Source organism: Nipponia nippon, unplaced genomic scaffold (genome assembly GCF_047370975.1).
Source record: "Nipponia nippon isolate SJK-2023a ecotype South Korea unplaced genomic scaffold, ASM4737097v1 scaffold_10, whole genome shotgun sequence".
NCBI classification, from domain to species: domain Eukaryota; kingdom Metazoa; phylum Chordata; class Aves; order Pelecaniformes; family Threskiornithidae; genus Nipponia; species Nipponia nippon.
Window position 1 is genome coordinate 29,521,544 of NW_028262291.1, and position 12,995 is coordinate 29,534,538.

At 42.8% G+C, this 12,995-nt stretch overlaps 1 protein-coding gene across 8 annotated transcripts in view; it reads right to left on the reverse strand.

The window, feature by feature from the left end:
- Positions 1-441: 441 nt before the first annotated feature.
- Positions 442-12,995, reverse strand: part of RPAP1 (RNA polymerase II associated protein 1) — a 44,960-nt gene continuing 32,406 nt past the window's right edge. For 6 of the 8 annotated variants that reach the window (XM_087746254.1, XM_087746255.1, XM_087746256.1 and 3 more), the window contains 8 exons: positions 11,766-11,875; positions 9,688-9,883; positions 8,626-8,775; positions 8,003-8,145; positions 6,005-6,809; positions 3,745-3,921; positions 3,050-3,106; positions 442-2,276 (listed from right to left, as the gene is read on the reverse strand). In XM_087746254.1, coding sequence (XP_087602380.1) covers positions 2,121-2,276; positions 3,050-3,106; positions 3,745-3,921; positions 6,005-6,809; positions 8,003-8,145; positions 8,626-8,775; positions 9,688-9,883; positions 11,766-11,875 — 1,794 coding nt within the window. In that variant the 3' untranslated portion in view covers positions 442-2,120. The remainder of the gene's footprint in view (positions 2,277-3,049; positions 3,107-3,744; positions 3,922-6,004; positions 6,810-8,002; positions 8,146-8,625; positions 8,776-9,687; positions 9,884-11,765; positions 11,876-12,995) is intronic. The other 2 variants (XR_015701931.1, XM_087746261.1) reach the window with 2 other exon arrangements.

The following is a 12,995-nucleotide window of genomic DNA, read 5'->3' on the forward strand; positions in this document are numbered from 1 at the left end:
TCATGTCAAAAGATGTAGGTATTTTCTGGGCATACACTGATGGCTTGAGGAACATCTGGGAACAAGAGGGGCTTTTCAGAATCAGGCAAAAGCCTGAATCTTTACTTCCCAGAGTTCACAAAATAAATGAAATCCACCTGCTCACTCATCACCTACAAATACCATCTGTGGACAGTTTTCTACTGTCTTCCCACCTGTGGCAGATGACAAGTCACATAATACCCACCCTGCACCTTCCCCAAGTACACACAGCAGTTGGTACCCTGTGTTAATGACTCACCACGCAAGCAGGATGATGCCTTTGGCTTGAAGAGCTCTCTTACGGAGTTCCAAAGCTTAGTGGATTTCCTCACAGCAGTAGCATTTCCAAGATATTGATAAATTGCAAACAGAACTATCCAAACTCAAGAAAGATTTAAATAAAGGAGAGTATTCCCATAGTTCAAAAAAAACCTGCAGAGCTAGCAAAATATTTATTTACGCCCTGTACACATTACAAAATCCAACTTTGCACCACACAAAGGACTGGAAGAGTTTTTATAACTGGAGGTCTGAAAAGCAAAAGGCAAAGTCCTTGATGAAGGCTGCTCTTAAACAGGCAGCTAGGAGTCCTTAAATTTTACCATCCATTGCTCTTGAAAGACAACTGCTGGGCTCTCACCATCTAGACAGAATAGAAGCTTGAATGCCTTTGACTAAACTTTTAATCACATCAAGTACTTTTAAAATAATTAACAACAGAAAAAAACATGTTGATCACTGTGTTTTTGTTACTTTATGTGACATTAATCTGCAGCAGAGAGAAACCACAGATCAAAAGCTGCAATGGGGAAGGTGGGGGGGGGGTGGGGGGTGGAGAGAGAGAGATTAAAATGAAACATCAGTTCCACCCATGTCCTGTGTGAAATAAGGGGGAAAAAGATGAAACAGTATATTTTCTGGCAACCTAAGGGGGACTGGTACGGTTAGAAAACTGCCAATGCAAAGACAGCACCACAGCCATAAAGTTGCTAGCTGGAATTTGTTTCTTGTCTGGAACAATTTCAACAATTCCAAGCTGGCCTATTAACAGTGTTTCACAGTCTTATGCGGACATTCACTGGAGCAAGGTTAATACAGGCATGGCTTCTTTGGAGGGAAGCTAGTTTGGCCTATTTAATAGGTAAAGAGAAAAGCTTAGGTCTTCAGGCTAGGCATCACCCTGCACCTTCCAGAGGAATTTGTTCATAAAAACAAAACAAAAGAAGCAACTTTAACAAGGTTTGTTCATAAAAATAAGTTCTTCAAACAAAAGCCTCCCAGAGTGACTGTAGTTCTGCAAAAATTATTGGATATAAATGAAACATCCATGGGGAGTGGTTACTGCCAAGCATCCTGCCCTGCAAAGAAATTATTTCTGATCTTATTATACATGTAACCAAATTAAGGGAGAAAAGAAAGCAGTTTAGAGACTATCCAAAAGACAGCCAAGGGAGGATATCCAGTGCTTGTACCACTCCACTAGGCAGTATTATTTCTTAGAGGTCTGACACAATACATCTGTGTGACTGACTGTGAGCACAGAACACTGCCCTGGAGAAACTGCATGTATATATATTAAAAAAAAAAAAAAAAAAAAGCTCTCAGGATCAGCTTCTTCCCTGCTGTCTTGTCATTTTATTTGCAGGGGATAGTGTGGGGAAACGACCATTCAAAACTCAGGGTACAAAAAAAGCAAGGGAAAGATCTGGGGAAGACAGACATCATCTTGAGAACCCACAATCTCCAGCCTGACTGAATGAAATAGCTTTTCCACTTCCTTCAGTTTATTCAACAGTCCAGTGCCTCTCAGACACATTCTCACCTTCTCCAGGGAGAAGCAGAACAACCTGAAAGAGAATGGAGGAAAACGCTCCAGCATTCATCATGGAGGGGCCACACACACATATTGCCATGTCTTGAGAAGATGTGTATTGTTCTGCAGGGCTGGGAGCATTCCACTAGTGCTTCACTTTGCGAAGATGCCAAGAGTGTCCAGGTAAGACACTGAAACTGTCTGAAGCGCACGTAGTTTCATCACTGAAGCGTAAACTGAGCTCTTCCTTTCTTCCCCTTGGCCTTCTTTTTGCACAAGTGTTTTGCTATGAAACTAGTGCTGGTGCATTCTCCTTATTTTCTTTCTGTGTCACCATCTGCAGGTACTTCAGTCGCATGGGAGGGAGCTGCTCATAAAGGTCAAATCCCAAAGGGCTGTCTGCATTCAGCAGTCTGTAGTAGAGCAGGTGCTTTTTCAAGGTCTGAAGAAAGAAACAGCAGCCATTAAGCAGGTCTGAATAGAATCTAATCTTTTCCATCCTGTCTCCAACACAACACAGCAACCTGCCAGATAGTACAATTCCATCATGCCCGACATACTTAATTGCATCATCTTCAACAGAAGAGCTATAAAAGGTGAGTTTCTTCCAAGAAAATTCATTTTTGATTTGCATGAGATTTCCTCTTCTGAACACAACTCCACTGCCCCCTCAACAACCCCTCACAATGAGTTCTTGCCAGAAGCCCAAATGGGGTTTTGAATGGGATCTAAGAATTTACCCTGGATGCTAAACATACAGGGTCAAATGACCCAGCTCTGTCACACAAATGACAGACTCTGGCAAGCTCCCTGAGAAAGAAAGAAACCTTACATCTGTTTTGTTCTTCTCGGGGGAAGCATCCAACTAAGATTTAAGGGAGATCACTGCTGGCCACCTATTCAGAGTTGTGCTAGAATCATCTCTCTAGGACCTCTCACTACTCAGATATAATGCAGCTTGGGCAAGAGGCATGGAAATACAGTACAGGAGATTTATCTAAGTTCCAATGGGCTCAGGGCTTTGAGTTCATTACTACAAGAACTGAATAACAGTATTTATAGCCATCGCAGTTCAAAATCCTGCTGCTAATCTCTCATTCTCAAATTAGCAAGGTAGTTAAACACAAATTTAAAAAGCCAAAGGTAAATCTGTAAGAGTACCATGTCCGAAAAACTTAAGTCGCAGTGGCACAGACTGAACCTTACAGATCCTACCTCATCCACCAACAGCCATGTCTTCCGCAGCATGCTTTTCCGAGCAGCATCAGTCTCCTGGGAACAAAACACATACTTTGCTTAATATGGCGCAGTGCTACATTTGCCCACGGTGTACAGCACTCCAGGAGGATGCTTTGCTCATTCTGATGATGCTCCAAAGAGCAGTTTGTTTCATCAGACAGAACTTGAGATGGCTATTGCTTGGATCCTGCCTCTCTCCTCCTTGCCCTGACCTGAAACTCCGCTGACTTCTCAACTTTCAGGCACAATTGTAGATCAGAGGAGAAGTGTTAGCACAAGTAACCATTGCTAGAGGCCCCAAGGCCATGGGAAGGTTCCTGCCCCAGGCAGAGGCTAAATCTATTACAAGCTATCTCTGCCTGATCAACTCCCTCATCCTCTCTGCTTCATTCTTCTCCCTGTACCATAGCCCATGTAGCTGCTGACTTCGAAGGTTTATGTAGGATTGGCTATCACTAATGCAAGTGCTTTATGGTATAATGAACAAGAGCTGCTGTCTGTGTCCCATGTGTGGATTCTCAAACAGCTGACCAGTCCTCAAAATGTTTGCTTACAATCTTTGTTTTCAAGCCCAGAGTCAGTGATTCACCACAAGCCACGCTGGACCCTTGGGAAGAGCAGATGCAAAACCCAAAGCTTCCAGCCCTGAGGCTCTGCTATCCATTACCTACCTGTGTCGTGCTGTCTTGGGAGAAAATAAAGCTGTTCACATGAGCCACAGCCACCACGTAAAGAACAGGGCACCAGGCGTGACGCAGTGCACCAGTGACCAGTGTTCGGAAGTAGAGTCGCAGGAGGTTCAGGTTATCCTCAGGAGGGGAAACATATCGCTCAAGAGGCACAGGAAACTGCAACAAACCCACCCAGAGGCAACATTACAACTTTTGTCAGGGTTTAAGTAGGGAGGGAAAGTTCATGACTTTAGGGGGCCCTTCCCCAGCCATTTGTAGGTGCGCTCCCACATAACACAATGTACCTCGCTGGCACAACGCCCATTTGGAGCAGAGCTGTTACTGCCCACACTGACTAATATGACATGTCTTTGACAAAGCACCCTCAAGACCTCTTCAGCTCTATGGAGAGATGTTTCACTGGTTAAATCACTGCAGTTGCTTTTTGGCACAGGCAAGAAGAGTATTTTCAAAGTGAGGAGACGGAGTGCTTTAAACAGCACCGCATCCTGCTAATATACCAGAGAGGCTTACACTGACCTATACATTTAGCCAGAAAAGGAAAGCAGATACATGTGCCAGAGTTAATGTTGTTGTTAAGTGAAATTTGCAACATTTTCTGACTTCACTGTCTAGCTTCAAAAAATACATTAGAACAGCTTTTAGTAACAACTTGGTTTTGTTTGCTTTTCCCCTCTCCAGAAGTCCAATTCTTATTCTTCTCAATTTTGAGGTAAGTTCTCTAGGGCTAAAATTACGTATTTCACTTTGCACGATTAAAGACAATCCTTGATTTTACTCAATTCAAAAAGCAGTCTGCCTGTTAGGATATTCCTACTGCCTGCTAGGGTATTTTTAAGTCAATTTAAGACAAAAAGGAAAAAAACCCAAACAAACAACACCTCCTCAAGTGATCTTCCTCAAATTTTTCAACACACAGTTTGTTTTCAAGGAACACAGCAAAGAAAACATTGTTCAAAGTATTCAGCATTTTAAAAATTTCTAAGCACATGAAAAATAATCTGCTTTGAAACGTTCTCCATTGTAACATATGCCACAATTCTGATGGTACTGAGGGATCTGGTGTTGAGGGATGACTACAAGATAAAGCATGTGACGTAGAATCAAGGCTTTCATCTGGAATATGGTGTTCAGCTCTGTTCCTACCTATATTTGTGGAACTGGAAAAGAGACAGGGAAGGGCTACTGGGAACATCAAGAGAACAGAGAGCTTATCATAAGAAGCAGGCCAGAATATCTTCGCTTAAGAAACAAAGGCTCATCTGGCCATAATGATATGGAAAAACTGGCCGCAGGGCTACTACAACCAGAGCAAAGGCGTTGCAAACACACAATGGAAAGCACCGATCTCATGTACACTGCTGGTTCACAGTGGTTTGGAAAAAAATTTTTGAAAGGTTATCTTTGTATTAGCAAACTTCAGGCTAGATCAGGTATTGTCTGTCAACTGACATAGAACTTAAAGCCAGCTAAATTCCATCTCTTGTGCTCTGCTCATTCAAAAGAAAGTCCTGCACTTGACAGATCAAATTTTTCACTGAGTTATCCAGCAAAGCACAATTCCAGTATAACTAAATGTGGAAACACAGTTGAGAAGGAAAATGACTGTTTGTCCATGCATTGGGCAAGAAAAAAGGTTCTCACCAAGGTGAGAAAAGACTTATTTAAGGGAAAAGCAATTGCTGGCAGAAGAACATGGGGTGCAGACTAGCCCTTCATACATACAGGCCATAAATTAGAAGGAGGCTCTCAATCATTAGACCAAGCGGGATGTGGGACAGTTTCCACTGAAGACTGAACAATTTCACAGCTCCTGCCCTCCACATATACACACTATCTACTCTCAAAACAAAGTTCAACAGGTTTATGAAAATGATTATGTGACAAGGGCCTGCACCTACAGGGGCTGGACTCTGTTCTTCAGGCTTATAATCAATCAAGCTGTTTAAAAAAAGAGACATAACAACAACCAAAAAAAGTATACACTGCTGTCACAGCCCTAAATCAAAAGAACACTCCTCTCCATTCCTATTCTATTTTACATTCCATGCATTGGACTTCCTTCAGGGAGAATGAAAAGCTTCTAAGCAAAGAAAGTATGATTATTCTACTGGACAAGGAAGGGTGAGAAAGAAGGAGAAGTGCTGGGAGGATGCCCAAATCGAGGTTGGAGAAACAGGCAAGAGCCCAGTAACCCAGAAATATGCAGTGATAGGCAACTACCATAAGCCAGGATTACCTGCTGGAGCGGCACTCCCAGTGCCCGCAGGATACTTGTGTGCTCCCCAAAAACAGAGAGACGCAGATGAATGCTGAAATGCTTCTGTAGAGGTAGAAGAACAAAGACTCCAAAGAGTGGATCTCCAAAGGATACACCTTCAAACTGCTCCAGGAGACTTATATAGAGATCGTGGAAGGAAGCCAAACCAGGGAGAGGAGCATCCAAGTTCAGGGAGTCCAATGCCTTGGGTTGGCAATACACAGAGAGGAGGGCAGCTGTGTAGCGGTGGATCGGTGCTTCTAGAAAGAGGTCACCGCCTGTGAGGAAGACACACATAAGCCACGCAAGTTTGGCAGCAGTAGGGATGCTCTGAAGGGTTTTAGCACGCCAGGTTTCCAGCAACAAGACCCACTGCAGGTTCCAGGTCACAGTGTTGACGAGATCAAGTGGGAGAGAGTTCAGTATGGCCCCACGTGTCTCTGCGTTAGTCACTTTGTTGTAGAGGCTGATAAGTGGAAAGAATGGCCAGTCTGAAGGCAGGATGGGCCCTTTGACCTCAGGAAGCAGCATTGACTGGATGAGGTAGTTCCGTCCTTGGTAGGATGCTTGGGAACGCATAAGGGTAGGCTGCAAGTGGACAAAATGAGAAAGGTAGCAGGAACGGATGAAAGGCAGATTCTGGTATGCTTCTCTCAGCAGGGCACCACGAGTAGCCTTTGAAAAAAATGCTGCTGCAGAGCCAGGCTGTGCCAGTTTGGCACTGGTACCCAGATGCAGGATATCGGAGAAGTCAGCTGCTTCTGGCCCTCCAGCTTTCCCTTCACTGCAAGATAGAGACAAACATCAGTTTAAGAAACAAACAAACAAAACACCACAGAAATTCATCTCTACTATCTTCCTGGATCAGGGAGAGTAGTATATGCACAACGCTCACAACACTTTCTACAGCATTCAGCCATGATAATACTGAGTGCCTGTAAAGCATCAGCTATCTTGGTATTTACAGGGAATTCACAGAACTCCATTTGGAGCTAGCAACACTAAGGCCTTGCCATGAAAAACCTCCACACAATGCCAGCAGTCTGGTGTGGAGGCTGCAACCCCTTGTCCAGAGAGGAAGTCTACTTAGCAACACAGCTGTCAGGGTGCCGAGATGAAATACCACATATCATATAAGGCCTAAGTGAATCAGTAAGTCAATTCTCGAAATGGTAGCTTTGCAGCTGGCAGTGGCAAGGCCAGGGGAACCATACAGACTGGTAGTTAAAAATGGGGGGGGAGTGTTTGTCAAATCCATGTGCCACGACCTCAGACCAGAGACTGACCATTGTCTCAGATTACTTGCCAAATTCAGGTATTTGTAAAACAAACAAACAAACAAAAAACCCACACAAAACCACAACACACAAACAAACAAACAAACAAACCCATCCACAAACTTTCCTTCTTTCAGGAAAACTACATTATCTCCTTGCAGCACCTTAGTCCAACCTCCTACAGGGATGCACCATGGCAAATTTCAAAGAGATTGTGATGAACAAGATCCTACCATTTTCTTGGCCAGACACAGGAAGCTTCACATTTAAGATGCTCATGATTTCTTCCAGTGCAAGGTGGAAGACATCACAGTTGTCAAATCAGCAAGAATTTGCGTAAGAACTTGCATAATAAGGGTTTGAGGAAGATTTAATAAGCTTTTCAGGCTATGTCAAATTCCCATGTTTAGTGAGAATCAGTTCTATCAGGAATCACAGGATTTTTGCCACAGAAGAGATCAAAAGAAACCGGTCACATTTCTCAACATTGGTACATCAGAGAGAAATCTGCAACCACACTGCTGGTCTGGTTAGAAAGTTCTGTGACTGAAGAATATGCCAATGAGTAACTAAAATTTGAATACAGGCCCTATTAAAGGCCAAAAATTATGACAAAATTGCAGTGCCAACATGGGCTTTTTCAATTTTCCCAAGTTTTCCCATGTACCAGACTACAGAAAGGAAAAAATGCAAAGCTTACGGAAGAAACTCTGGATTAAAGGCAAGATCCAGTAGGACCTCATAAGCCAGATGCTCACTCCCTGGCAACAGACGGCTTAGCAATGCCATGGCAACACAATGATGGAGTGAGGCATGCTGGGCATAATCCGGACAAGTGCCTGCCTGTACAGGAAACAAAACAACAGATAAAAGCACTATATCATTTGTCAACAAGGCAATCAACAAGGGCAGAACGGTCAACCGAGACATAGATCTTGCTGGGAAGTGAGAGATTGAGGTAGACTGCAAGAACTGTCAAGCATTCATACTGAGATCTTTCTGCTTCCCCTGATTGTCTTAGATAGTCAGACATCTTTTTTAGCAGCACACTTGAAAACTTTGTTCTCACTCTAGCCCAAAGACAGGCAAAATTATAATTTTGCCATCCAAAGTATTTTGGATCTAAATCCCCACATCAGTAACTGTAAAGATATTATTTGCTAATGGGGCATTAAATGACAGCTGAAAAGTCACCAGACCTAAGTCAAATATGAGAAAGAACATGGACGCAAACACCAGTCGCCAGTCTGACCCATTGAGTTGGAGAGGCCAGGGTGAAGTCAATTCCTCAAGCGAAAGAAATTAAAGGACTAATAACGATACCATTCTCCGAGCCAACGCTAACACAAAGTACTGCAGATGATATTCATGTCGCAGGATCCATGAAGATGAAGGAGTTACAGAGGGAGGTCTGGTCTGCCAGCTGTGATGCAGATAATCCTTCAAGCCTCTGAAGCCCAGCACAGAGCTGTACTATAAAGGAATCAGAAGTGGAGACAAATACTGCTAAGACAGTTCGTGCTTGGAGGAAAGCCCTCTGCGAGGCCTACCCCCTACCTTCTCCCATGAGAATTCCTGTTGGCTACTCCAAAAGGGATATTTTAAAATAGCCTGGTAAATACCTGCTTTTCTGCCTCAGGTCTCACATGCACACATCATGACAATCCCCACCGCAGGTAACCAATGCCTACATTTTCCACAGTGCTTTGTAAGGCAGAAGTCTGGCCAGTGGCTTAAGAAGTTTTTTTCTCACCTGGCCAGATATCACTATTAGTAACTGGTCAGCTAATTCAACATAAGAGGACAGAGGAAGGTTTTGAGAAAGCTTATGCTAGGTATGCCATCTCTCCAGGGCTCTGCCATTTCCTCTTCAGTCTGCACTCTTCCATGACCCTCTCATTCAAAAAATTCAGGGCAACCAGAAGTCGAAGAAACCTCTTCAACCACTGTAGCACTCCTTCTCTTGTTTAATTTTATTCCATTTTTCTTTGTTATATACGCTTCAACCATCCCTTTCCTCCTCTGACACTCAGTTATCTGTTTTGTTTTGCCAAACAACAGTTATTTAACCCTTCTCAATGTTCTTTATAAATCCATCCTTTAAGTGTCATCATTCATCACCTGCTCTATAATTCCAGCCTCCCAATGTCAAATGGATATTGGAATTCAAAGAAGATATTTTTCAGATCCTCGTCCCACCTGTTCTGAAAACGGGGGTATTTCTCTCTATAGTACTTTAATATTTTTAAAATAAAAACACACAACAATTCCTTTTTAATAGTCCTACTAACATCACTCTTAAGCCTGGGAAGATATAAATACTAACCTCCCTCACAAGCATATCATCATTCAGCTACAACTTACAGTGAAAAAGTCTATTCTCACCTTGCTGGTCAGGCCTTTGTGAATGTGAGTGATGCTATTGATGAGAAACAGGAGGGCAGTGAGGAAGGGGAAAGGTGACTTGGAGCCAACCAGGCTCAAAGGAGGTTTGCCTCCAGTGCAACTTAGAGATGCAATGCTGAAGACAGATTCTGGTGCTGGGGAACAGGACAGAGGGTTGCACAAAGCAGAACATGGCCTGTGTGAACAGATAAAGAGAGACAGGTCAGGTCAAAAGCACACATACTGTTGAAGAATTATCTTGTAGGAATGTTACTACCTGAACTGTGCCACACTGGGCAGTAAAACAGAAGCCTCCAAGACTGCAAGAAAAAATCTAGTATCACCATTGGTCAGGTAAGCACTATCGCCATACAAGCTAATGCTAGTGAGCTGTCATGAATTCTAATCTTCAGCTAAATTGTTCATGACGTGCAGAAATACTGATGCAGTGACACATCTCTGATGTCAAATATTTGAAAGCATTGGGCCTTTAATTAAAAAACCCCACACATTTCTCCATGTACATATGTAAATCAGGCTAATAAAGCTGCCCACCCACTCAAGACATTTCAATAATAAACTGGAAGGCAAAGCCAAAAAGCCACCTTATATCTAAAATTGACACTGCAAAAATGTTGCCCCTTATGTACTCATGAAATGCATATTTTTAAAGTCTATTCAGAAAGAACCTAGCTTTAATGCATGTGAGCATGACCATGCATACTGCTCTTGGTGTATGGAGGCTCACTCTCCGTGGGCAAAACTAGAACTTTACATACCAGCAGTGCTTACAGGGCCCACATTAGACATACCGTGTCTGTACAGGCAAGACCACTACAAGGAAGAGTGACCACAAGCATGTTGCTCAAGGGTAATGGGGTAACAGGGCAAATCCTGTCAAAGATCCGTATCGTTACTCTATGACAGAGAACTAATTATTTAAATGCATTACTCTCCTTTCCATTGGCATTACCATGTAGGAGATGTGTGAACACATCTGGGGCTCACAGAGTACCCTGAACTCCTGACCCTAATCTGCACAGAATGTGTAGACAAGATTGTCAAAATATTAAGGCAGAGATTAGCTGACCCTTCATTTTTACCAGCCAGTGTTAAGAACAGCCTAGGAGAAGTCATGCTGATGGGCTTTTACAGCCTGACCAAACCCATTGTTTTCAGACCTCAAGGACAGGCAGGAAAGGGTCTAATGAGTGCCCTTGTATTGGAAGCTTTGGTGCTGAGAGCTTCAGACCTCGGTTCTCAGTCATGAAAGAACATGGGCCAAACTGTTTGGTGACCATTCAAATACCACTTAAACCCAAAGATTTCAAGTGCCCCTTATATCAGATGTTGTAATAAGCAGCTGGATGTCTCCCTGACTACAAGTTAGGCCTTTTAGGTTCCCCCTCTCCAGAGGACTGATCACAGGATAGCAGGGAGGCTCCCTCTACAGCAGAAAGACAGAATATCTGCAGTGCTTTACAGTTCCCAGAGCCAGAGACAAAGCTTACGTTATCCAAATGTCTGAAAGAACAGTTTGGTATCCGGCCTTTCACTTCCTTGCAGGGGCTTTCAAAGCCTCAGTGAAGCTCTGCAGGAGCTTAAAGACAACCGCCTAGTTTAAATTATTTTATATAAGCAGCATCACACAGAGCACATGAATGGTACATGCACACACACATTTATCTCCCTGATGTAAGAAGGACTCAAATTGATGATGTTTTTTTTTTTTAAACCAGTGAAACCAAATAAAAATCAAAACCAAGAGTGACTAAAATCAATCTGAAATTGATATGAAAAAACACAGCTACATGGAAGGGCAGAAGTACAGACCCTGCAGCAGCACCAGTAGGAAAGGAGGAACTGGAGAACCTCTGTGGCCATCACGCTTTCTGATGTGAGGGGAGAGAGGACAAAGCAGGGTGTAGACAGAGCCCTGCTGCACTCTAATTCCCACATATGGGGCACATATGTACATGGGAAAGAAATGGGAGGGGGAAAACTGCCACACAGTACAGTATAGGAATGAGGCTCCCTTAGCTTCTGGCAACAGCATCTTAGCAGTGAAATGATTTTACCTGAGCAAGTCCCACATGCTGTGTATGGCTGGCTGGCTGAGAAAGGGCTGCAGCACCTCAGATGTCAAACGTTCCAGTTCCTCTAAGCAGTCAATTGGATTGACTGATGGCTGCAGAAGACATGGAGAAAGACAGGAAAAGATGGTAAATGAAGGCATTCCAGTGAGGGCAAAAAGACAGGCTGATTTAATTGCTTTCTCTGTGTTTATTATCTTTTTGCCAGACCACATCATCTACATAGTGGCACTGCTCTAGGTGTTCTCGCACTCAGGTATTAAAATGCATCACAGAGATTTCTTAATTGGCTGGAAGTAAGGTATGGGATCCTTGGGATCGAGAGTCCCTAAATGAAAACTTGGCCTATGTGGCTAAACCCTCCTCCCCATACCATCTATGTGCTGATCTCTCCATTTAACTTAAAGATGACACAAAGGTGATCAGAACTACCTTGAGAAAGCAGAGTGGCACCACAAGGGTCTCCAAAAAAAAAAAATTTTTAAAAAAATCAACTGTATAAAGTGCAATTGACCTATCCATCAAAGCATGACTGTGGGTGAACACTGCACAGAGGAGGACCTGTGGCTTTTAGAGAACCATCCGAATTCTTCCAACCCTAGTAAGCAATATTCCAGGTTGAAGGAAGATGATGGCAAATTGTAGTGTTCTTTCCTTTCATTAGAATGCTGCTTTAGGATACAGAAATACTCATTTCTATAACATAAAATCTAATTTTTCCCCAGATGAAATCCCCCTCCGGAAATCAGTAAAATCTACATGAAGTTGTTAATCTTAGTTCTTAGTCATCTAACAAAAATATTCGAGAAGGTCTCAGTATACACTAATCTAGTTACTATACAAGTTGATTTTTTTTTTGGCACTAGTCCATTCAAATGTGCTATATGCAATTCTTTTTTCTTTTTTTAATAAGGTACCACAGGTAGATGATTGAACATCTTTTTAAGTGGAAATAAAAAAAAAAATTTATGTTGTAGTTCAAGGATTTAAGAAATTATTTTGTCAGCCACTCATCTGGGATATCTATAAAGGTTGAAAAGGAGTATTGACCTCTTGCTTATCCTGGTTCTCTAATGCTCAGGTCCTAGTGACAGCATGTGAAGGGTACTACCAACCTTTCGGGCACTGAAGACATTTTTGAAAGATACTGGCAGTTTCCACCCCAACCACAACTAAGAAACTCAGTTGCTTTGGGCAAGTTTCAGAGGAGTTGCA